General features: G+C 39.6%; 3 protein-coding genes across 3 annotated transcripts; 1 reads left to right on the top strand and 2 right to left on the bottom strand.

Annotated features, from left to right (window-relative positions):
• Positions 1 to 1,123: 1,123 nt before the first annotated feature.
• Positions 1,124 to 10,819, bottom strand: tom1l2b (target of myb1 like 2 membrane trafficking protein b). The gene is made up of 15 exons (XM_028430025.1): positions 10,703 to 10,819; positions 10,224 to 10,308; positions 9,481 to 9,559; positions 9,091 to 9,240; positions 7,984 to 8,118; positions 7,742 to 7,888; positions 7,185 to 7,301; positions 6,956 to 7,089; positions 6,810 to 6,861; positions 5,006 to 5,174; positions 4,789 to 4,915; positions 4,600 to 4,675; positions 3,976 to 4,035; positions 3,235 to 3,271; positions 1,124 to 3,141 (listed from the first exon to the last, which is right to left on the bottom strand). The coding sequence occupies exons 1-15, from the start codon at positions 10,752 to 10,754 to the stop codon at positions 2,993 to 2,995; spliced, it is 1,569 nt and encodes a 522-aa protein (XP_028285826.1). The 5' UTR covers positions 10,755 to 10,819; the 3' UTR covers positions 1,124 to 2,992.
• Positions 10,820 to 11,087: 268 nt separating this feature from the next.
• On the bottom strand, positions 11,088 to 14,001 carry atpaf2 (ATP synthase mitochondrial F1 complex assembly factor 2). The gene is made up of 8 exons (XM_028430056.1): positions 13,619 to 14,001; positions 13,487 to 13,531; positions 13,136 to 13,284; positions 12,937 to 13,034; positions 12,762 to 12,842; positions 12,552 to 12,664; positions 12,222 to 12,337; positions 11,088 to 11,836 (listed from the first exon to the last, which is right to left on the bottom strand). Exons 1-8 carry the CDS (start codon positions 13,731 to 13,733, stop codon positions 11,699 to 11,701), a joined length of 855 nt encoding a protein of 284 aa, XP_028285857.1. The 5' UTR covers positions 13,734 to 14,001; the 3' UTR covers positions 11,088 to 11,698.
• Positions 14,002 to 14,149: 148 nt separating this feature from the next.
• LOC114451458 (glucose-induced degradation protein 4 homolog) lies at positions 14,150 to 17,358 on the top strand. The gene is made up of 6 exons (XM_028430061.1): positions 14,150 to 14,546; positions 14,970 to 15,029; positions 15,224 to 15,331; positions 15,413 to 15,514; positions 15,611 to 15,741; positions 16,592 to 17,358. The coding sequence occupies exons 1-6, from the start codon at positions 14,355 to 14,357 to the stop codon at positions 16,653 to 16,655; spliced, it is 657 nt and encodes a 218-aa protein (XP_028285862.1). The 5' UTR covers positions 14,150 to 14,354; the 3' UTR covers positions 16,656 to 17,358.
• Positions 17,359 to 24,767: the final 7,409 nt, after the last annotated feature.

The following is a 24,767-nucleotide window of genomic DNA, read 5'->3' as shown; positions in this document are numbered from 1 at the left end:
TATGTCCTCTCACACCGATGTGTTTATTATGTGACAGCTTTCTTTCCTCGGTCTCATTGATAAATGAATGTTTCACTCAACCTGCCCTCTAGTGGCTTCCATGCTTCTGGGTACAGCCACCACCAGAGTGTGCTAATAACCTTTGTTGAAGAGTCAGATTCAGAAAACATCATCTCTTGTCCAAGAAAATGTGAGTCCTCGTCCCATCTTTCAGCGATCCAACAGCTTCATACAGTCATGGTTCTGAAACACATAGTAAAGCATAAGGGGGGGTCATGACTAGATGAACTATTAACATTAATCTATACGAAGATGGAACACATGGGGCTTCTGCAACAGAACTGACAACATATTCTATTACAAAGACCACATTTCTACATTTTTCAAAACGTACCTCAGTGCTCTAACTGAAACCACAAAATGTGTTTACCTGTCTGGGTGAAATCCGCTGTGACAAGTTGACCACATGTAAAATGGTTTGTGGACTGAAGAGGGGATCCTGTGTATTCCAGTCCACTGTCTGACAGACACACCCCACTCTCATGAGCGCGAAAAACTCCAGTGACTGAGGCAGAATGCAAGGGGCCATGTTGTGGGATGAGGCGATTCCTGACGACCAATGGGGGAAGCCCCCGTTGTGGGGCCTATGGGTCTCTGGGGGAGAAGCAGGAGGGGAGCATGCATATGTGTGTGTGTGTGAATAAGGTAAATGGAAACGGTTTACTGGAGGTCAGCTTTAGCTGTTAGCACCTGAAGAAGTAACCGAGTAGAGCCAACAGGCCGAGGAGAGGACCAGACCACAGACAAAAAAAACAGCTGCAGATCACACACTGCTAATGTTTTATTAGAGTTCATGCATAAGTCAAACAACACAAAGAGAAATGAGAGATGAGGCAACTCAGGAACGTTAGCAGTCACACAGCACATCCTCTTGTATCAGCATCTCTTTTCATATTATCCAGTGAGACAAAGAAACATGTTGTTCCTCTGCAAAGCAGGTCTGAGAAGACTCAGTTACAAATCACTGACAGCGCACACACTAAAATAAAACCAAACCTGAGCGGTACCAAACATCATCGCAACATGTATTCTTGAAACACACACATTTGGACATTTTTTTTTATCAATCAACTGAGATAAAAGGTCACAAAACAGCTGACACACACATACAATTAACATTAAAACAAGGAAACAGAAGGAAAAAAGGAAGATTCCATTTCAAAATGTGCAATGTTGATGCTTTGTCAAAAGTTAATTATCTCTCATTTATGGGCGATATTAAATTATGGATCCTTCATGAGATAAATGAGAAGACTGGTGTGAATCTTTTACACTTTGAATCAATAAGAATACCCACAAAACTAATGAAAAATAAGAAGCATTAGCCAGCAGCACTGTATAAAAAGAAAAATCTCAACTCCATAAACAAAACACTAAAATACACAGACTGTCCCTTAACATTTCCCATTTTAATCCCGCACAATAAAGTGATTTAAAAATACTGATCAGAAAAAAATGTAGTGCTGAATAAATGATCTCTTTACCTCTGCTCTAACAGTTCATTAATTACACCTGGCTAAGTGTTAACTGATTCAAAATACGAGTTGAAAGGTAACGCGACCGTCGAAGTGCACGCTTGTTTTAAGCTTGTTGTGACTGTGTAACATGTTGCATGTATTACTGTCAAAGAGTAAAATGTCTCATTTGTAGCGCTGTGTCTGCAGCGAGCTCATTTCTGCAAACAAATGTCATGCTAAAAGGTCAGGCCTTTTAAGATGTCAGCATGAAGGAATAAAAAGAGAGTCGCACAAATAAACTGCTTTTTGTAGCATGATGGGAAATTTTCCTCACATCTCTGGTGAACAAACCTGTTAAATTATGAGTCAAAGAGATGTATTACCAACCAGATTATTCAGACAAATTTGGTCCTCTCCAGTTCAATTTTTGGACAAGAAACGCATAACACAATCTACTCAAAAAGCCTACAGTAACAGCATGCATCAGCCCTGCTCATTCAATACTCCCTCATTCAACATAAACTCACTCTGTATCAGCATAAAGATGACTACAAGAATTAAACAGTACTGTTCAGCAGATGGAATCAAAAACCAACTATAGCAGCTTCAGGCTAATTAATCTCAGCAACCATAATCTCAAATCATCCAACAACTGCTTTGAGATTCTACAACATGAAAAGGCAGATTTAGAGGGCGTGTACTGTGTGCAATGACGCCAATCACAAGTTCCCTTCTTCTTCTTCACTATTTTTTTTGTTTGTAAATTATAACATATATATTCCCTTTTCCTGTGGAAAAACGACCCACTGAGGTACATCCCTATTGTCAAAGCAAGTGGAACGATAACCCTTTGCAAAAATCGACATTAAATTATCATCTCTTTCTTACATACAGTATGTAGCTTAAATATACACACAACTAATAAACTTGACATTTGTCATTTACAGATTTACAGTTAGACGGATTTTTGACTGATACAAACACCAAAACGAGAGCTTTTTAGGTATGATCAGTGCTTGTGCCTATAATGGGCATACACTAAGTTTCTGTATGAGGGTTCTTTTATCTCAAAATAGAAGCCTGGTAGTGTCAATTTGAGGGATTGGATAGGAAATGGATTTCCTATTTGTGAACTTTTGTTTTATAAAAGAGGATTAGCTGCAACATAAAGCTCTGCAGTCCACAAACAAGTTTAACATATAGGACAAAAAAAGCATCATCTCTGTGAGGTCCATCATCTGGTGCTGTGACAAAATAGGACACCTGTTTTTCCCTTTCTGAGTTAGCAATGAACAGAGAGCATTCATATTTTTTTAAAGGTGAGCATGTACACATCTCTGTAGTGTATTTGAATAGTGTTGTGATCAATAAGAACAGAGGTGGATGCGTTTCAGTGTCAGGTCAGTCTGTCCTCAGGTGATGCTGCTCAGCTGCTCGGGTCTAAGGCTGGGGATTAGAGGTCAAAGGTGGGAGGTCTACATGGCAAACAAAGCGTCCTCTGGTCTTTCTGGCTTCTTGCGGCTGGGTGTTCCCTGCGCCTCCCCTGGGTTCCCACTTGGGGGAGACGGTAGGCTGGGAGTCACCTCTGCAGCTTTGGCTCTCTCCTCGAGGAACTTGTCAAACTCTGTACACATCGGACCAAAGACAGAAAACAAAGAAGAACTTTGTGAGAGCGTATGTTTAAAATGTAGCTAATAACAAAAAGATTTAGCTTCACCTTCACTTGTCACGCCCTCTTCGTATTCATCTCCTTTCTGTTAAGAAAAAAAAAACACACACAATTTTACTCAAAGTTAATTTTGACAACTCTAACCTGTTTCACACCACCACCAACCAGAAGTCAAAAATGACAAATCATTGTAATCACTCCAGTTTAAGTATGCAACAAGATCCCACTCACCTGTAATTAGGCAGGCCCCCAAAGTGGGACAGTTAAGTTTGTCATAGGACATTTTTTGTTGTTTCCAAACCAGGAAGCTGCCGATATTAACACCCGATATTGCAGAAAAGTCCCAAAACTATGTGCAAAATGAGCATGAACTACTGGAAATGCTTTATAACTCATTGTAGGGCCAAACCAAAGCAGAGTACAAGGTTTGGTTAGAATTTTGTCATAATTATCCAACAAAAACATGTGATATTTCACACAAATGTACATAAATGACCCACAATATCCACTATAATGTTACTGCACCAGCCTAAGTCCTAATTATTGTAACTGCATTAAGACCTCATGCTCATTTCGCACATTTCATGTCACTCTGTCCCCACAGCACCCTGTTAGTAACTTACTTAAAGTGAACTTAATTTAAATGTGACTGATTAAAAGAAGAGGGAAATGTTATATAACTTATATGTTATTTTCAACTGTCAAACCTAAACCAATAAAAAGTAAAAGGGGATGCACAGAGTGAAAGAAAAGAGAAGCAAGCAGAAATAAAAATCATGATGGGCTCACCACATCAGTACAGAGCCACTGCTCTATGTCATCCATGACAGAGGATTGGCCTCCGGCACCCTATGGGGTAGCACCAAGACCGCCACGGGTGGCCAAAAAAAAGCAGCAACAAAATCCCACCCCAAACAAAACAGAAAATATGACTTAAATAAAACTCAGGGTTAACTTAAATGCAAGTGTTTTTTAAGAAAAAAAAAGCACCCAGTGTGGCACAACACATACACTGAATGGTCGGGCTGCATGGGGATATCCAGTCTCACACACACATAATAAATCCACACTTCAGAGCATGTATATTAGGCTGGGAATGCAGCATAATGGTGGTGAAAATGCAAATAGTGAAGAAAACCCAATAAAAGCAACTAATGTACTTCTACTTTTTAGCAAAACGTTTTTTGATAAAGCCACAAATAAATGATAATTTGTGTTAGAACTACATAAAAGACAGCAGCCAAGATATTCATAAAATAAATCCTATTGAGTTCTAAATCTGACTAAAACTACATTTTCATAGTAGCATCCAGCTGTTCCTATGCAAGCATGTGAGATGCCTCTCGATAGCATTCTCATCAGTTATAAGAACACAGTCTAAAAATTATAGCATGAATTGTAACTTAGACTTACCCCTCCTGCAGCTGGCTGTAGGACATCAAGAGTGGGAGGACCACCACCAGCGGCTTGACCGTCTTCTGCTTTAGTACTGAGACAAGACAAACATGGGATTTTAATAGGAAGAAACAAAGTTCTGCTTGCTAATTTTGAAAGCAATTTTAATAGAGTATGGAAAGAAAAATAAGATTACTGCACTCTCACATTATGTGTTGTTCAGATGCAGTTCCAGTCCTGGTTTGGGCGAACACGTCAAAGTCGTCCTGAGCAGGTGGAGGCTTACAGCTTGACAGAGAGCTCAGGGTACTGCTTACGCTGTCTGAACCCATGTCTGGAAGTGAAGCTCTTGACAGTTATTATTAATGAAACTTCGAACATACACAAAAAACAAGAACTGTGCTATCACTGTAAATTTTCATACCTAGACCTGCCAGGCGGGACGCCAAAGTGGCTGGGGAGGAAGGCCTTCCTGTGGAAGCTGTGATGCCAGGGGGCAAGCTACTTGGGGCTGCATTTGGCATATTACTGACCACTGCTGGGGAGCCTGGACCAAGGTCTATGAGGTTGTCCTCCGTAGCTTCACTGAGAACCTGGTGAAGAAATCATAATAATGATCTTAATTCATGTAGCAGTAAAAAAAAGGATTTGGGGTTTCTGGCTCATGAGGAGCAAAATGAATCATTTTGTGGAAGCCCAGTGAAAGCAGAACAGACAAAATCTGTTTGTGGAATAAAAAAATGAAGGTGACAAGAGTGAGCCCACAATCAAAACCATTGCTGGTTACCTTCAGGACAGCATTAAAGTGTCTGTGACCCAAGTGGCAGGAAACCAACTCACTTTCTGGAAAAACTGCTTCTTAAGGGGGTCCAAAGTGGATTTTTTTATTGATACTTGTGTTTCTGAAGCACTTGCTTGCATGAAAGAGATTAATTGTTGATGTACTGTCAGACGCATCGTAGGTTTCGGCCATCCATAATGGTCCCCTTAAGAAGGCAGAAATATAGCAGGGAGAGGGAGGAAAAACTGAATCTTTGGGTTCTGTGGGTGTTGCTCTTTTAAGAACCTTTTTGCTAATCCCAAACTATTTGAAACAATGCAAACACAACATGAAAGTGAATCTAGGCACACATTTATTTCACTGCCATCGTAAGTTTGTGTCATTGTCAGCCTACTTCTGGGTTCATCATATCATTAGCTGGGGAGAAGGGGGGGCTGCAGAGTCAAAACATGCCATATGGGGTGAAAGGTGAAGGCTGGTCCCATATTATTGAGCCATGTTTCAACAGTCATTGTGGGATGACACCGATCATTTAGCAAGGTTGCAGTATTTTTATACTTGCCTGTCTCAGCTAGGCACAGAAAAAGAAGAACAGAAAAGAACAGAAAGGAAGAGACAGTGAATACCATTAACATGCCAGTGCAGGGACATAATGTAATGGCATGATAACTATGGAATAACACACCATGCCTACACAACTGGAAACCCAACATATTCTTCCCAATGCTTGTGATCTAATCAGAATAAAGAGATGAGGTAGAGACAACCCCTGCATAGTATGATAAAATGTGACTTTACTCTCCTTCCCCAGGCATCATGCTGACTAACCTCACCACCAATTTAAGGTCAAACAGCGGCTACATTTGACTAGCTAACATGTATGGAAAATGCCTCCATCTGCTGAGTGTTTTGCTGTGTCCTTATTATGATGTTAAAAACAGAATAACTCAGTAAGCAATAGTGGACACAATAGATGGAAGCGCTTTAGACAATGGTATTACATGATGCTGATACATTACACTCAGGTGTTTTAACTTGGTACTGATGCTCCCTTTTAAGTGCTTTTGTTATTTTATTCTTCGTTATTAAGCTACAAGTAAACTGCCAGTCAATGTTTCCCCCTACTGGATAAAACATGCTGTAAATGCCACACAGAGGGGAACAGGTAACATAAATGGTTGCTTTATATGGAAAGCAAATGCTTTTGTGAGTTGTCTTTTGGGTTTCCATGTAAATAGGCAGGTACATCTGGTAAAAAGCTGCACTTGAAAGACATTGTAAAGCCTTACTGGCAATGTGACATGCAAGTCAACAGACACTGAAAGGTGCAGATGTTGGGAATTGTGAAAACGACCAGAAAACAAACAATATGACAGAAGAACCAGCTCAGACTTTTTAGTGTGATGCAAACACTGGGAGTTTCTTGAATTATGAAATGTTGACTCACCCCGTTGTTGACACTCTGAGCTGAGGACCTTCCAGATCTAAACCTCTCATACCTGAGGCCACAAAGAAACAAGATGAAAGACATCTATAAAAACCTAACTTTAATTTACCAGCTTTCAACCACAAATCACAGGTGTTTTTTCTGACCGTTCATAGCGAAGGAAAATGTTGTTGAGGTCATCATTAACATGAAGCAGCTCCTCTGTCACCGCTTCATTAGAAACACAAGAGATGAGCTCAACCACCCTCTGCTGCATGGCCCTACAAGTCCTGTTCAGCTCCTAAGGGCATGTTCAAACAGAGAATATGTATTCTACATATGTATATGTGTTCATTTACACACACTGCAGACACATTTAAATGTGTGCTTTCTTACCTGTAGCAACTCATAGTCTGAAGCGTCCTCCTGTCCCGGCACCATCTCGGTCAACATCTCTGACATCACTTTAGTATTTCCACGAACAATGTCCAACTCACTGCGTAGCCGGCAAATCTTCATAACAGAAAAAATACAATTAAATGTAACTGTTAGGAAACTGGGTGTAATAAAATAAACTTAGAGGTACTCTACAGAACAGTCATTCCCAACCAGGGGTACATATCAAAGGTAAAATTAAATGACCAACTATAATTCTGAACATTTTGTACGTTTACATACTGCATTTGCTTGCTTTCATGGCACTGCACAGCAGCAGATTTTAATACTGTTGACAAATGTTTTATCTTGCAGATAATACCATCAACAGCTTGACTGTGGCACACATGCTGTCAGAACTTGGAACAAAATGCTCTAGATTGACTGGGACATAGTGTATCTGATATGCAAACTCTTTTCCCATTCATTTTAAAACCACCACCTTGTATTTACGCTCTGGACATATTTTGTGTAAATGCAAAAGTATGTTTATGGAGGTGCTCTCTCTCTCACTCTACCTGTTCAGGTGTGGGATTAATGGTTCCAGAGGCATGGATGTTGGGGACCTGAGGAGTGGTGTAGGCCGGTGGAACAGTCTGTGGAGTGGGCTGAGTGGTTCCGCTGTACTTATGTAAGGTGGAGTCTCCCTCTGGAGCAGTTGCCGACTTTAATCAAAAGAGATGGAAATAATATACAATAAGAAAAATGACAAAACAGCTGAGAAGATAATCATATTGTGCTTGGCTGGTCTGCCACCTACCCGCTGAGGTGTGTGTATAGGGGATAGGGTCTCCAAGTCAGACATGGGGAATTCAATGCCTTTCCTCTTTAGCTCCTCATAGACTTGAACCACACCTGTGAGGTCAGGGCTGCTCCTAAATGCATCAGCCCATGCCTGGAAATGAAGAATAAGAAAAGAGTTAAACAAAAGAGAGAGACAGACGGAAAAAACAAAACAAAACAATGGGTAAAGAGAGGGCTGACACAGCAAACAAAGCAAGGGATGTGAGAATAGTGGAGGGAGCTTGTTCTCTGATCATTCCTGTTTGTCTGCCTTGAATACAATCTGTCAGCAGACCACAACGCTCTTGGCTTCTCTCTCTTTAAGCCATTCTAAGACATGACAAAATAACAGTTTAAAAACAAGTGTACAAAGCCTATGAGGGAGTTCTTGATCCAAAAGTGACAATAAACTGCAAGTCAGTAAGATCTATATTTAAATACCCACAATACTCTACTTCCTTAAGTTAAATTGTTTAAAAGGTTTCATCAAGGCTGTGCCAAACCAATGTTCACTAAAATAACTTGAGTACATTTTTATGGAGTTTGTATGTGCTAAATTTATTAAAACAAAAAACATTTTCCCAACTCCAAAGTGCACATATTGACTCCTGGAAGACAAGACAGGTGGTTAAAGAGCTGCACAACACAACCACAGTCTGCTACCCAGCAGGGTATTATTCATCTCTCTGAAAATGTCAACAATACTCCAGCGTGTGAACAGAACACTACTTCACAAATGTCCTCACAGTTTTTCCCAATGGACATTTCTCTCACAAACTTGTTTGGCTAAATACTAGATAAACAAGAAACAATTTGATCCTCCATTCTCATTCACAGCTACTACATAGTAGGCCCCTGCTGCATCCATGCTGTAAGCCATAGTCACATGGTCATCCCGGTGGAAATAAGAGCAGCCCACATGAACCTTGCAGAGTTACCTGAGCTGTGACAGGTAACTAGAGCTGTTCCTAGCTGAAGCCCTCTGAGACACCGATAAGCCACCTCCTGGGCTGCACAGCCACACTTACTATAATATACACCTATGCCAAAAACCTCATCTGCAAATATGTTTCTATTGTCTTACCTGAATTAGGGCAAGAACTTTATCTTGAACAATGGTTGGAGGGTTGTTTTTAGGGGAGATGATTTTAACAAGCACACCATCAACAAAGTCCCTGCTAGTCACCAAAGCATGAAAACGGTGGCCGCAGTTCTTCACACACGTCTCCAGAACCTGATGAATATAAAAAAAGTGTGAATCAAATGCTCTGCACCCCAGATATGATATTTTAGTCCCCATAATGTAAAAACAAATTGCTAAATACCATCAAGGGAATTTTAAGTTTTTTTTCTTAAAACGTAATTAGATTATGTGAGAGGAATAATACAACACAGGTGTTATATCAAACCTGTGGGCATCTAAGGGCATCATTAGAATACTTTGGCATGTAAGTATGGTGTATCTGTAACTCACTGTTAAAGCCAGCATCACTTCCCTATAGTTCCTGTTGCCATTGAGTCTTTTCTTCACTGCTCTGATGGCATCCTTTGGCCTGCACACATAAACACGTACACATGAATATTAACACAGAAGTACAATATCACAAGCTTTAAACTGGGCTGATAGAAACAGATGCAAGGGCAAACCTGCAAAGCTAAATGGCAGACACGGACATATGTCAATGATTCTGTGGCATTTAAAATTCTTGGCATTGGCACCTTGACTACTGTACTTTGAGGCAAAACTCTCTAACTTCAAAAAGATCAACTCAGCACCACAGCAGTGGGTGTGTCACATCCCTTGCATTCCCCATAGACAAGAAGCAAATAGGAGTCAGACCTCTTTGTATTGACTGCTGATTTATAGTACAGTACAGTGCGCTAGGCTAGACCCACCTAAGCCAGTTTACAACTCACTAATCAAACAAGGCCTGGACTTCACACACAAGCTTTAAACACACAGTGCAAGGTTAATAGAGCAATGAGATAAGCATTGAGGCCTTGCATGAATCCACTTTGCCAAGTCAAGGCTATATTTCTTCTCATACTATCACACCAATAAAGACAAAATGCAAAGAAAGGGCTCTGTCTGAATATATAAGTGCAGTAATATATTCTGTAAACAGCATGGGAACATGAAGGACAGGGCTCAAACCAGTGCACAGAAGAGTTAATCAACACCTATGGATATTCATTGATTTTTCTCTGGGTACTCACCCATCCTCTGTTTCATTTATGATGTCACATATTTCCATGTTGAGGGTCCAGTCCTCACTTTGCAGGGAGCCATCAGTGGCTCTCTCTGTAACACACATGCAATAACAACGTCTTAAAAAACATACATAAAGCCAAATATATGACGATGACTAGAGGCTAGCTAACTGTTAGCTTAGCTATTACTTATTCTGCAATGTGTAATTAAATCGTTGTGTTAATTGCGTTAATGCTGGCTTCTGGACTGACAGTGACACAAAAGACACATTTAGTTAGTTAAAGATCATTCTATCTAAGCGGTGTTACCGTAACAACTAGTTAGCGAGGCGGCTAACGGTGGCTTTCCAGCTGTAACTCATTCAGGGACGTTAGCATGCTAGAGGTAGCCAGCGCGTAAAAGACAACTATACAAAACTATACACATTTCCAGGACATATACATGTATACATGTCATGTCGCTTCCGAAACATTTAGTTACATACCAATGCAATGCCCCACTGGGGTACTGTAAGGATTTCCCAAAAGGAACTCCATCTTGCTCGACAACAAATAAGTCAGTCCATGGGAGGATGATGATACATGAGGAAACGTCCGGTAAGTCCCGCCTACGCAGCAACGTAATTGGTCGAAAAATTCTGACCTTTAAGTTGATTGGACAGCTCGAACATCCATTATAAGAGCTCAGAGCTTGTAAATAAAGGAAACCAAAGGTTGCACCAATAAAATCCAAATTGATTTTTTATGACTTGAAGCAATCTTTCTTATCATCAGATGCTGCAGACAAATAATATCTATATAATGTTAGCAATAATGACAGATGTTCTGGTTTCATACTAAACTTTAAACAAGCCAGGAACACACACAAGAGCCAAGCAATATCATTTTTAATAGTCTGATCCATATGTGAACACTGTCAAAATTGTTTTTTTCAGGAGACTGCTCTGCATGAATTAGATGATAAAAATTCACAATTTTTCCTCTACACAGCCTTTAGCCTTTCTTATTACAATAACAACCATAAAAGATATAGATACAGCCTTAATCGATCACATATAGTTATGTAATATTGTTCACATGCCCTTATCAAAGTGTACACAGCAAAATTTGCAATATTCAAATGTTGCTCATGGAAAAAGCTGGCATGGAATTAACATTCCATCACCAAACAGACAACATCATTCACTGTTCTCCTGAAGCCATAAACCAGTGTCCAAAATATCACGGATGACTGAGAACGGTCTGGAAACTCTATGGAGAGTGTCACACTTGGCAGCTGCCGTGTGTAAACACTGCAAAAAAAACAGACAATGTGTTTTACTGGAGGGAGATGACTCTACAACAGATCACTGACAGAGCAGCTGTCTCTGCTAAAAAGAACAAACTAGATACAGTATGTGGTATTTGTGTATATAGGTACAGAAGCACTCAGTCGGCATGCTGTCTAGGAGTTTTATTTTTGGGCTGAGCCCTAGTCCATTTCAATCCTGCAGAAGTTTGCGCTTTACAGTTGAACTTTCAGATGAGAGGTGAACAAAAAGAGCTCCAGCAGCAGTCCGTGCCCTAAGCTCATACATGTCATAGTCATGGGCCCACTCCACATTTCCCCAGCTCCGAATCTGTGAAAAGGAAAACAAAACACATTGGATGAGTATAACTGCACGGAGAGCTGCAGAGAACACACAAACAGTAAAGGTTCAGGCATCTGTAGAATTTCTGCAAAGCCAACAAACAAAAGCAGGGCTCTGAAAAAGCAAAGTCAGCCTCTTCACAGCACAGCACATTGTGTGCTCCAAGGTTATATTTTTATGAGAAATGTTAACGGGAGAGAGTGCAGTTTCTCTAGAACGAATTAAGTTTTTGGCAGTGACAGATGTATGATTAAGACATTGTGATTTTAGCAATATGAAAATAAACATTACCTGAGGAGGCAACACTTCTGATTGGTACAGATTAGTAGAAAATAAATATTCAATTTTAAAAAGTTGCTGGATGCTCTCCTACCTGGTATTCCTCCTCTAGCCTGGAGAGCAGCACAGCCTGCTCCACACTGAGATGTCTGTCAATCATTCCGAGCGATAGCACAACAGACTTCAGCTGGGTGATGACATACTCAAGCCCTGCAATGGGGCAATATATCAATCAAAAAAATCTGCATTCATACCAATGTACTAGAATACTGAACTGAGTAGAAAATAATATATCAATTTTAATGTAATTAAAGTTACCACACAAGCAGAACTAAGTGTCTTCGGTAAGAGTTCCAGGTATATTATTTCCCAAATGACGATAATTGTCAACAGTGTTCATTTAAGATGAGTCTGCATACTTTACCTGTCAGTGACCAGATGTTGTAAGAATTGAGGTGTTGCTGGAATGTGTCTTTGGTTGCCTCTGGAATCTCAGGACCTAAAATACTTGATGAGGAGCCAATTGTGACATTATATCTGTAAGAGAAATGTAGAAGATAAAGACAGTTAATGAAGGACCTAATTTAAGGCATCTAAGGCTTTACCTATGACAAAAGCAAATGCTATTTTTTACCTGTTTTCAATCCAGTGCAGCACGGGGTCCCACTCATTCCTTTGTAGCTCAACCAAACCATAGGGTTCATCCACTCTGTAACTACACACAACATAAACACTTATGATATTAAAGCCACAAAAGCTGCAAGCATTTTTTTTTTAAAACTTGAACTTAAAAAAAATGTGTGTTATACCAGACAGTATCAGTCTCCAGAAACTTTAGAGCAGCATTGATCATCTGTTCCTTGTTGCGCTGGGTGGGATTGTCTAAAGCTGTGTTGCACAAAGTAGTCTGCAGAAAGAGAATTTACTAAAGATACCAGTTCAGTCACTGGTTTGTTGAATTAAAAAAACACACACAACAAGAACAGAATGTATAAAGCATTGTGGTACCAGGTGCATAGTGTAGAACTTTAGTGTGTCTCGTTGAGCATCCCACTCAGTTGCCACGGCGATGGCCAGGGCTTCATTTGGCACTGTGAACAGCTTCCCGCCTGGAGTTTTCAGTTTCCTTCGGTCTAGGTTGATCTCATATAAACCCCCTACGTAAAAAGAGAAAACACCTATTAGAGCAGAATAATGATACAAAAAAGGAAATCTAGATCATCATCTCGTGTTAAAGCATGATGTTCTGTCTGTGGATGCTCTCATTCATCTTATAGCCAAGAGTTTAAATCTTGACAAACAGCTGACATACAAATGTGCACATTCATTCAAGTGCAATGATTTGATTTAGACACTGACCTTCTCCTTGGGATATGCTGACATCTTGATAAAATTTCTTTCTCTCTGGTTAACAGAAAAACGTCTCATCAATCAACCATACTACAAAACAGGGTTAAATGAAGGAGGTTTTATTCAGATGTTACTGCTTACCTGCTGCGGCTGTGGAGTATTTCAACCCGCACGAGTGTTGATTTCTTGGGCACACTTTACTGACTGAAAGGACATTTCTAAACTGAGTAGGAATTCTAGCAACACTACGAAACATAGTGGAAATTAGGTAAAGATATTCTGTAGCAAAGCTAACTTGAGAGCCGATCAGCGATCCTACCGGTTTCTAGTCTCAGTTAATGAAGGGCAGCATTATTAGAGTATTAGAGTATGTGAATAATCACTTATTCTTATTTATACTATACTACGCTACAGTATAACGACGCTATTTACTGACACTCATCTTTCAAATAGTAGCTACCGCTTTCAAAAGCACGCGTGTGACCTTCGGTGCTTCACAGCCTCGTAAATAGTTCTAATTTTTGGGAAATGTAGTTTTTCAAGTAGCACTGGCTCACTTTACAAAACAGGAAAAAACTACACCAGAATGTTGCCATACAATCTTCCGCATCCTTAACCAATGAGCTTTGAAGATCTTGGCGACGTGAACTCAGTTGACCAATGGGAGGTGCGAATGCTGCTGGTCTCTGCGACGTCGAAGTCCACTTACTTCTATGGGAGCTGGGTCCCTGGTATACTGGACTATAGCGGAATTAAGTGGACTTTGAATGTCGGTGGGCCTCTTTAGCCCTCCTTCACCTCTTCTAAGACCACGACAGAGTCCCTTGACCAGACGATCAGTGACCGCGGTCGCAGCCCAGTCACCGAAGCGGGAGCCATGCCTGTCCCCGCTGGATACATCAGCGACTCCCCCGCCGCGGCCTTCGCATCCTCGGCCTCACTTATCCCGCCGCCACCGATAAACACCCAACAGCCCGGTGTTGTCACCTCGCTCCTGTATAGCGGTTCTAAGTTCAGGGGCCATCAGAAAAGCAAAGGGAACTCCTACGACGTGGAAGTTGTTTTGCAGGTGGGGCTGTGAAGCGGATATTTCATTATTCTGTCGAATTGTCATGGGTGTTCAGAGATCTGTCAAACGGGCGGTGCGGTGATTGACAGCTGGAAATTCAGTCCTGGCCTGTCCAGGACTAACTCGCCTAGCTAACTGTACACGTAGCTTTGCCTACAACTGTATGTAAACAGCCCAATTCAACTATATGTAGACTATTTATGTATTGTTTTTATGAAACACAACTGATTTAATGTCACAAAATGCTAATTGATTAAGTCATGGATTATGTATGGAGACCCACACAGGCATGCATCTTCATCACTGGTTTGCATTTGAGATTATTATTGAAATGTTACAATTGCCTTATGGGAACATGTCTTAGCATCCACATTTGTTGCCTTGGCAGTTTAAAAAAGTATTTTTTTCTTTTTTTTCTAAAAGCACGTCACTATGGAAGACTCCTACTTGTGTGGCTACTTGAAGATAAAAGGGCTGACAGAGGTGAGCGGACTATCCCTTTATTTAGCCACTGACATAAATAATTCAACCTGTGTCTGTCCACAGCTACAGTTGTGCAAATACGAACATCCTATGGAAAGATGTAGGCTTTCTTTGATGTGTTAACACAAGCAAACATTTAATAATAATTTTTTTCCATGCATAAAAGTGTATTTTTCTTTTGGTTGCTCTTGTAGGAATATCCAACTCTGACCACATTCTTCGCTGGAGAGATCATCAGCAGGAAACGACCTTTTCTCACCCGGAAATGGGATGCAGATGAAGATGTGGATCGTAAGCACTGGGTAAGCTGAAACCTTATTCATTCATAAAAGTGCTCTGCGGCTGCCTGGTTTACCGCAATGTAATTCTTTTTTTTTGCCAAGGGCAAGTTCCAAGCCTTCTACCAATACGCAAAGACATTCAACTCTGATGATTTTGACTATGAAGATCTAAAGAACTCTGACTATATTTTCATGAGGTGGAAGGTAAGCTGCTACCTAAACTGAGCTTGACCATATGTTGTAGTAAGTTTCCTCTGACCTCCAGCTGCTGTTATCTGTCACCTTGCCTGCCACCCTCAGGAGCAGTTTCTGGTTCCTGACCACACAATCAAAGACATCAGTGGAGCTTCCTTTGCTGGATTCTACTACATTTGCTTCCAGAAATCCACAGCAACAATTGAGGGCTACTACTACCACAGGAGCTCTGAATGGTAAGACAGCACAACACAAATTAAAATAGAAATGTTAACAAGCTGAACCAGCTGGTAAATCTGGGTGAAGGGACCATCGCCAGTTTTCTGCTTCTTCTGTTAAGGACCAACATGCAGCTCCAGTTTATTATCTGTCACTTTATGGATAAAGTCCACCAATCCAAACCACAGTATGCTGCGTCTGATTTTTGGTCACACCACATGGTTATAAGCAAATTTGAGTCTTGCCTTTTGTTCCATTTTGTGTGCTTTCATTTTTATTTGACGTTCTTTGGCATTTCTTTCGGGTTATTTTGCACATAATGGTTTAGCTAATGCTGCTAAAAGTTTGTGTGATTTTTGCTCCATCCTGTTTTCATTTTAGCTTTCTGCTCCCTCCTGACCAAATGATTAGATCCAGCTTTTACTGCTTTCTCTGCCCATTGAGTGCTTTTATACAATTTATAAACTATCCAACACCGATTATAATGTTGCCTTCAGCATATTGGAATGAAAAGAATTATAATATTATTATTATTATTATAGTGTAGAAGGTAAGTAAGTGTAGAAGAGCTCCATTTCGCACCTCTAGTTTGAGCCCTGCAAACAGCAGTCAAGACTGCGGTTTCCTTTTCATTCATTGTGTTGCTCAAACAAAATGAAGGGTTTGGTTTGTGGAATCAGTATCCATTTTTAACGCTCATAAACCATCTCATTTTGGTCCATTTTGCTTTACAAAGTGGAGCACAAAATTTTTCTGGAAGGGTAAAGATTTACAACGAAAACAAAAAAGCCTCAAACCTTTGTTGATGCTTGGTATTCACAGCAAATCATTCAGCATATTCTAATGTACTGTGTTTTCACACTGCAGGTACCAGTCTTTAAACCTCACCCATGTTCCTGAGCACAGTGCAGCGATCTATGAGTTCCGGTGACCCTGGTCGCCATTGTGGATCTTTCTTTTGTTGGACAAAGCAGAGGTCTGCAGATGCTACTGGGAGGAAGTGAAAAGACACTGAATGAGAATTTGGGCTTTGGAGAAATACTAAACTCTTACATGTTCTCAATAATGGACAGCTGATTGACGAGTACATGGGATATAGGACAACCGAATGTATGTGTGGATCAAAGGAATACAGTGCAGATATGCTCCCTGGCTGGAGTTTGTAAAGACAGAACCAGCAGCAAAGACTGGGTGTGGTTCAAATAGTTTACCCTTTTCCCCCATTTGTTTTAATAATGCTTGGCACAGTATTGCAGGACACTTTATAAACTGAGTTGGAAATCCCCCCCTTCTTGTTTTGCAAGTAGAAATATTTCCAGCTTTCATCCAACTGATGAACGGAATGAGAAGAGTAAACACATTCATCTACCATTGGACAAGGATTCCTCTGAGGAGTCTGCTCTTACAAATATAAGTAAATCACCAAGTGTGTGTGTGTGTGTGTGTGTGTGGAGAAAGGTTTGGGTTCATGATTAGAGCTTTTCAGGTTTTAGGTGGAGCTTTAATAAGCTACAAAGACAGTATTTTTAAGCTGAGCTGGTTCTTCGTTTGTCTGCCAAGAGTATATTTTGTTATTTTACTCTAAATAATGGACACTGAGCGGCACTTTCAAAGGCTACAATCCCAGTGACACACAAAAGGAGCTTGTTGATAAAACTGCTTGGGAGATTATTAGAACATAGGATTGCTGTGGATCATTTTCTCTTCAGTTACATTTGCACATCAACGGACTATACGTTACTAAAATACTTGCAGTGAGCGTTTTACACACAAGCTTCAAGGTGGCAGGTCAAGAGTTTTATCATGTGGAGCATTTAGAACCAAAACAAGTATTCAATAGAGTATTAACCCTGCATTACACAAAGAACTTTGTATTCCTCATCCACCCCCCTACCCTGTGTTTATGTCTCCTCGACTATGCAACACTTTCGAGCACTCTCCGGACATGAGAATTATATTCTATCCTTATGGTATATGGAAAAAGTGATCTATCCTAATGAAAGAAAATATTTTTGTTAAATAATAATAAATAAGAATGTCCTCAAGTCACCCCCCCATTCATGCCCCCCCCCCCCTTTATGTGATGGTGCCATCTTTTTAAAAGCTCAGAATTGTATTATAACAGATCCAAAGTGTGTTTGTTTTGAGAATAAGCTTGGATTTTATTGATGATGTGATTGTAAAGAGTGGATTGCAGATTTTAAAAAATCATATCAAAACACCCTTCACTGTCTCTGTTTCTGTTTTATTTATCGAGTTATTTTCTCATTATAATGACAGAAACAAACTTCTGAGCATTACAGTGCTGTTCCTTGATGAGCAAATTGAAATTATTACCATGTGCTGCCCCCTAGTGGGGTTGAATACTTGGTACATTCCCATCCCTTTTTCCATTGGAGTGCCCCTATTTGGATCCAGCACACACAAAAAAGTGATTGTTACAAAATCTGTATTAGCAAAAACATAAAATAATAAAGCTATGTTTTCCATCATGTTCCATCTAATAGCTTTCAAAACATTTCCCTCAAAACCTAAAAAAATGACCTTATTTATACCTGAAGCTAAATGGTTAGAAGGCACACGGTGCCATGGCATTATCTGTGTGTTACACTACCAATCAAAAGTGTGACACTGATTCAATGGTTTCTATTTCTCTTATTATTTCCATACATTGTATGTGTATTGTAGGTGTCTGCTTTGCATCACTGTACAGTTCAACTCATTTCACCAACCCACCCAGGTTAGGTGATTATTGGAGGGCAGGTCCTCTGTCATCTGTGATTGCACTTCAGGAGAGATTCCCCGTTCTTGAGGTTTTGCCTCACTTTTACGAATAAGTGTACCACCCTACCTCTGTGCACAACTTATGGTATCAAACATTTCAGGAAATCAAAAAAAATTCCACAGATTGACCCATACCAGAGTGTGCCTGTTAATTTAAAACTACATCATGGAGTTGAGAGAATACCAAGGGTGTGCAAAGCTGTCATTAAAGCAAGAAGTGGCTATAAATATAACACAATAAGTTTAACACTTGTTTGTTGAATATAAAATTTCATGTGTTCCTCCAGAGGTGTGAGGTCTTCATCATGAATCTACAATGTAGAAAATAATAAAAACAAACTTTTGATTGGTACCGTACCTGCATAGTTATTTGCTGTAATGTCGGCTGGTAGAAATTATGTAAGTACGTAACTTTAAGAAATGAAGAAGGAAATAAATTAAGCAGGAAATAGTTCATGGTATGAGAGGCCGAGGCAGCTATCCATGTTTCTATGTCATCTCTGTCTGAAGATGGAGGAAGCAGTATAAAATACCATCAGGACATGGCTTCAGGGAAGAAGAAGTCAATTGTCTTCAGGCACTGATACAGTTATTTAATTTTTAGTAGACACAAGTAAAGTATGTTTACTTTACAGTGATAGTTTTAATTTTAGACTTCCATACTACATAATTAAATAGATTGTATTATGATTATATCACAACCTGTGACACAGTGATTACTGACAGGAAAAGTCCCACATTTCACATCTTCAGTCAGCTACGATATATAAATGCTGCTCGTATCAGTGATGACGCGTGGAAACAGAAGAATGACAGAGGCCATTTTGGAAATGTTCCTATGCTTTTGTACTGTGTGTGACTAGCATGCTAACGTTGACGTAAATATACAATTGTAGAAGGGAATGCGTGGCCGTGTACATTACATTACTTGCAGTAATAACTTCACAGTTGTCTGCAGATGAATGAGAGGTGAAATCAATCACTAAATAAACAGGATCAGGTTGGGTGAGTGATAGTGAAACTATGTTCTTTTCTGACTTACTTTTACAGAGGTGTAATGTTGCCTGTCCTGTAAGTGGCAGCAGGGGAGATCATAACCAAATTCTCTTATAAAGTCTGTGAATGACCTGTTCACAGCTTGTGTCACACCAGGACCTGCAGCTTCTTGTCATTGGATTGTTGAGATGTTCTCCTTTTTGAGTAATGTCCTGTTTTATTTTTAAAAAAATCACCTGCTTCTCTTTTCAGACATCACTTCTTGCCCTTGTGTGTTTCCTGCCTTTGTTGATTGCCTGCCCCACCCTGATGTTCTCCACCTGCATTTTTACTGTTTGATTTGTATTTAGCTCCCTATTGTCTGTGCCAGTTTGTCATTGTACTTTATGACAAGATGTGCCAGTCTTTAAACCCTACTGCCTGAGCCTCGAGTCCACCTCTATCAGTTCATTGTTACAGCTTGGTCCAGCTGAGGTGAAAAGCAGGTACAGTGCAGGAAAACAAACTTTCGGACAGTGTTTAGTCAGAGAAGCAGTCAAACAATGTGTGTGTGTGTGGAGAAAGGTTTGGGTTCATGATTAGAGCTTTTCAGGTTTTAGGTGGAGCTTTAATAAGCTACAAAGACAGTATTTTTAAGCTGAGCTGGTTCTTCGTTTGTCTGCCAAGAGTATATTTTGTTATTTTACTCTAAATAACGGACACTGAGCGGCACTTTCAAAGGCTACAATCCCAGTGACACACAAAAGGAGCTTGTTGATAAAACTGCTTGGGAGATTATTAGAACATAGGATTGCTGTGGATCATTTTCTCTTCAGTTACATTTGCACATCAACGGACTACACGTTACTAAAATATTTGCAGTGAGCGTTTTACACACAAGCTTCAAGGTGGCAGGTCAAGAGTTTTATCATGTGGAGCATTTAGAACCAAAACAAGTATTCAATAGAGTATTAACCCTGCGTTACACAAAGAACTTTGTATTCCTCATCCACCCCCCTACCCTGTGTTTATGTCTCCTCGACTATGCAACACTTAGAGCACTCTCCGGACATGAGAATTATATTCTATCCTTATGGTATATGGAAAAAGTGATCTATCCTAATGAAAGAAAATATTTTTGTTAAATAATAATAAATAACAATGTCCTCAAGTCACCCCCCCATTCATGCCCCCCCTTTATGTGATGGTGCCATCTTTTTAAAAGCTCCGAATTGTATTATAACAGATCCAAAGTGTGTTTGTTTTGAGAATAAGCTTGGATTTTATTGATGATGTGATTGTAAAGAGTGGATTGCAGATTTTAAAAAAATCATATCAAAACACCCTTCACTGTCTCTGTTTCTGTTTTATTTATCGAGTTATTTTCTCATTATAATGACAGAAACAAACTTCTGAGCATTACAGTGCTGTTCCTTGATGAGCAAATTGAAATTATTACCATGTGCTGCCCCCTAGTGGGGTTGAATACTTGGTACATTCCCATCCCTTTTTCCATTGGAGTGCCCCTATTTGGATCCAGCACACACAAAAAGTGATTGTTACAAAATCTGTATTAGCAAAAACATAAAATAATAAAGCTATGTTTTCCATCATGTTCCATCTAATAGCTTTCAAAACATTTCCCTCAAAACCTAAAAAAATGACCTTATTTATACCTGAAGCTAAATGGTTAGAAGGCACACGGTGCCATGGCATTATCTGTGTGTGTTACACTACCAATCAAAAGTGTGACACTGATTCAATGGTTTCTATTTCTCTTATTATTTCCATACATTGTATGTGTATTGTAGGTGTCTGCTTTGCATCACTGTACAGTTCAACTCATTTCACCAACCCACCCAGGTTAGGTGATTATTGGAGGGCAGGTCCTCTGTCATCTGTGATTGCACTTCAGGAGAGATTCCCCGTTCTTGAGGTTTTGCCTCACTTTTACGAATAAGTGTACCACCCTACCTCTGTGCACAACTTATGGTATCAAACATTTCAGGAAATCAAAAAAAATTCCACAGATTGACCCATACCAGAGTGTGCCTGTTAATTTAAAACTACATCATGGAGTTGAGAGAATACCAAGGGTGTGCAAAGCTGTCATTAAAGCAAGAAGTGGCTATAAATATAACACAATAAGTTTAACACTTGTTTGTTGAATATAAAATTTCATGTGTTCCTCCAGAGGTGTGAGGTCTTCATCATGAATCTACAATGTAGAAAATAATAAAAACAAACTTTTGATTGGTACCGTACCTGCATAGTTATTTGCTGTAATGTCGGCTGGTAGAAATTATGTAAGTACGTAACTTTAAGAAATGAAGAAGGAAATAAATTAAGCAGGAAATAGTTCATGGTATGAGAGGCCGAGGCAGCTATCCATGTTTCTATGTCATCTCTGTCTGAAGATGGAGGAAGCAGTATAAAATACCATCAGGACATGGCTTCAGGGAAGAAGAAGTCAATTGTCTTCAGGCACTGATACAGTTATTTAATTTTTAGTAGACACAAGTAAAGTATGTTTACTTTACAGTGATAGTTTTAATTTTAGACTTCCATACTACATAATTAAATAGATTGTATTATGATTATATCACAACCTGTGACACAGTGATTACTGACAGGAAAAGTCCCACATTTCACATCTTCAGTCAGCTACGATATATAAATGCTGCTCGTATCAGTGATGACGCGTGGAAACAGAAGAATGACAGAGGCCATTTTGGAAATGTTCCTATGCTTTTGTACTGTGTGTGACTAGCATGCTAACGTTGACGTAAATATACAATTGTAGAAGGGAATGCGTGGCCGTGTACATTACATTACTTGCAGTAATAACTTCACAGTTGTCTGCAGATGAATGAGAGGTGAAATCAATCACTAAATAAACAGGATCAGGTTGGGTGAGTGATAGTGAAACTATGTTCTTTTCTGACTTACTTTTACAGAGGTGTAATGTTGCCTGTCCTGTAAGTGGCAGCAGGGGAGATCATAACCAAATTCTCTTATAAAGTCTGTGAATGACCTGTTCACAGCTTGTGTCACACCAGGACCTGCAGCTTCTTGTCATTGGATTGTTGAGATGTTCTCCTTTTTGAGTAATGTCCTGTTTTATTTTTAAAAAAATCACCTGCTTCTCTTTTCAGACATCACTTCTTGCCCTTGTGTGTTTCCTGCCTTTGTTGATTGCCTGCCCCACCCTGATGTTCTCCACCTGCATTTTTACTGTTTGATTTGTATTTAGCTCCCTATTGTCTGTGCCAGTTTGTCATTGTACTTTATGACAAGATGTGCCAGTCTTTAAACCCTACTGCCTGAGCCTCGAGTCCACCTCTATCAGTTCATTGTTACAGCTTGGTCCAGCTGAGGTGAAAAGCAGGTACAGTGCAGGAAAACAAACTTTCGGACAGTGTTTAGTCAGAGAAGCAGTCAAACAATGTGTGTGTGTGTGGAGAAAGGTTTGGGTTCATGATTAGAGCTTTTCAGGTTTTAGGTGGAGCTTTAATAAGCTACAAAGACAGTATTTTTAAGCTGAGCTGGTTCTTCGTTTGTCTGCCAAGAGTATATTTTGTTATTTTACTCTAAATAACGGACACTGAGCGGCACTTTCAAAGGCTACAATCCCAGTGACACACAAAAGGAGCTTGTTGATAAAACTGCTTGGGAGATTATTAGAACATAGGATTGCTGTGGATCATTTTCTCTTCAGTTACATTTGCACATCAACGGACTACACGTTACTAAAATATTTGCAGTGAGCGTTTTACACACAAGCTTCAAGGTGGCAGGTCAAGAGTTTTATCATGTGGAGCATTTAGAACCAAAACAAGTATTCAATAGAGTATTAACCCTGCATTACACAAAGAACTTTGTATTCCTCATCCACCCCCCTACCCTGTGTTTATGTCTCCTCGACTATGCAACACTTAGAGCACTCTCCGGACATGAGAATTATATTCTATCCTTATGGTATATGGAAAAAGTGATCTATCCTAATGAAAGAAAATATTTTTGTTAAATAATAATAAATAACAATGTCCTCAAGTCACCCCCCCATTCATGCCCCCCCTTTATGTGATGGTGCCATCTTTTTAAAAGCTCCGAATTGTATTATAACAGATCCAAAGTGTGTTTGTTTTGAGAATAAGCTTGGATTTTATTGATGATGTGATTGTAAAGAGTGGATTGCAGATTTTAAAAAAATCATATCAAAACACCCTTCACTGTCTCTGTTTCTGTTTTATTTATCGAGTTATTTTCTCATTATAATGACAGAAACAAACTTCTGAGCATTACAGTGCTGTTCCTTGATGAGCAAATTGAAATTATTACCATGTGCTGCCCCCTAGTGGGGTTGAATACTTGGTACATTCCCATCCCTTTTTCCATTGGAGTGCCCCTATTTGGATCCAGCACACACAAAAAAGTGATTGTTACAAAATCTGTATTAGCAAAAACATAAAATAATAAAGCTATGTTTTCCATCATGTTCCATCTAATAGCTTTCAAAACATTTCCCTCAAAACCTAAAAAATGACCTTATTTATACCTGAAGCTAAATGGTTAGAAGGCACACGGTGCCATGGCATTATCTGTGTGTGTTACACTACCAATCAAAAGTGTGACACTGATTCAATGGTTTCTATTTCTCTTATTATTTCCATACATTGTATGTGTATTGTAGGTGTCTGCTTTGCATCACTGTACAGTTCAACTCATTTCACCAACCCACCCAGGTTAGGTGATTATTGGAGGGCAGGTCCTCTGTCATCTGTGATTGCACTTCAGGAGAGATTCCCCGTTCTTGAGGTTTTGCCTCACTTTTACGAATAAGTGTACCACCCTACCTCTGTGCACAACTTATGGTATCAAACATTTCAGGAAATCAAAAAAATTCCACAGACTGACCCATACCAGAGTGTGCCTGTTAATTTAAAACTACATCATGGAGTTGAGAGAATACCAAGGGTGTGCAAAGCTGTCATTAAAGCAAGAAGTGGCTATAAATATAACACAATAAGTTTAACACTTGTTTGTTGAATATAAAATTTCATGTGTTCCTCCAGAGGTGTGAGGTCTTCATCATGAATCTACAATGTAGAAAATAATAAAAACAAACTTTTGATTGGTACCGTACCTGCATAGTTATTTGCTGTAATGTCGGCTGGTAGAAATTATGTAAGTACGTAACTTTAAGAAATGAAGAAGGAAATAAATTAAGCAGGAAATAGTTCATGGTATGAGAGGCCGAGGCAGCTATCCATGTTTCTATGTC

The sequence above is a fragment of the Parambassis ranga genome, chromosome 19, assembly GCF_900634625.1.
Source record: "Parambassis ranga chromosome 19, fParRan2.1, whole genome shotgun sequence".
NCBI classification, from domain to species: domain Eukaryota; kingdom Metazoa; phylum Chordata; class Actinopteri; family Ambassidae; genus Parambassis; species Parambassis ranga.
This window is presented reverse-complemented; position numbering and strand designations above follow the sequence as displayed.

Excerpts from the sequence above, each read along its gene's own strand:
- tom1l2b (XM_028430025.1), bottom strand. The coding sequence starts at position 10,754 with ATGGAGTTCCTTTTGGGAAATCCTTACAGTACCCCAGTGGGGCATTGC. Across the intron at positions 8,119-9,090 it reads AAGTTCTTGCCCTAATTCAG|GCATGGGCTGATGCATTTAG; the intron begins GTAAGACAATAG and ends CTTCATTTCCAG. Across the intron at positions 4,676-4,788 it reads GCATCTGAACAACACATAAT|TACTAAAGCAGAAGACGGTC; the intron begins GTGAGAGTGCAG and ends GTCTTGTCTCAG.
- atpaf2 (XM_028430056.1), bottom strand. The coding sequence starts at position 13,733 with ATGTTTCGTAGTGTTGCTAGAATTCCTACTCAGTTTAGAAATGTCCTT. Across the intron at positions 13,285-13,486 it reads CAGCATATCCCAAGGAGAAG|GGGGTTTATATGAGATCAAC; the intron begins GTCAGTGTCTAA and ends CTTTTTACGTAG. Across the intron at positions 12,338-12,551 it reads CAACATCTGGTCACTGACAG|GGCTTGAGTATGTCATCACC; the intron begins GTAAAGTATGCA and ends GCCCCATTGCAG.
- LOC114451458 (XM_028430061.1), top strand. The coding sequence starts at position 14,355 with ATGCCTGTCCCCGCTGGATACATCAGCGACTCCCCCGCCGCGGCCTTC. Across the intron at positions 15,030-15,223 it reads AGATAAAAGGGCTGACAGAG|GAATATCCAACTCTGACCAC; the intron begins GTGAGCGGACTA and ends TTGCTCTTGTAG. Across the intron at positions 15,332-15,412 it reads ATGTGGATCGTAAGCACTGG|GGCAAGTTCCAAGCCTTCTA; the intron begins GTAAGCTGAAAC and ends TTTTTTGCCAAG.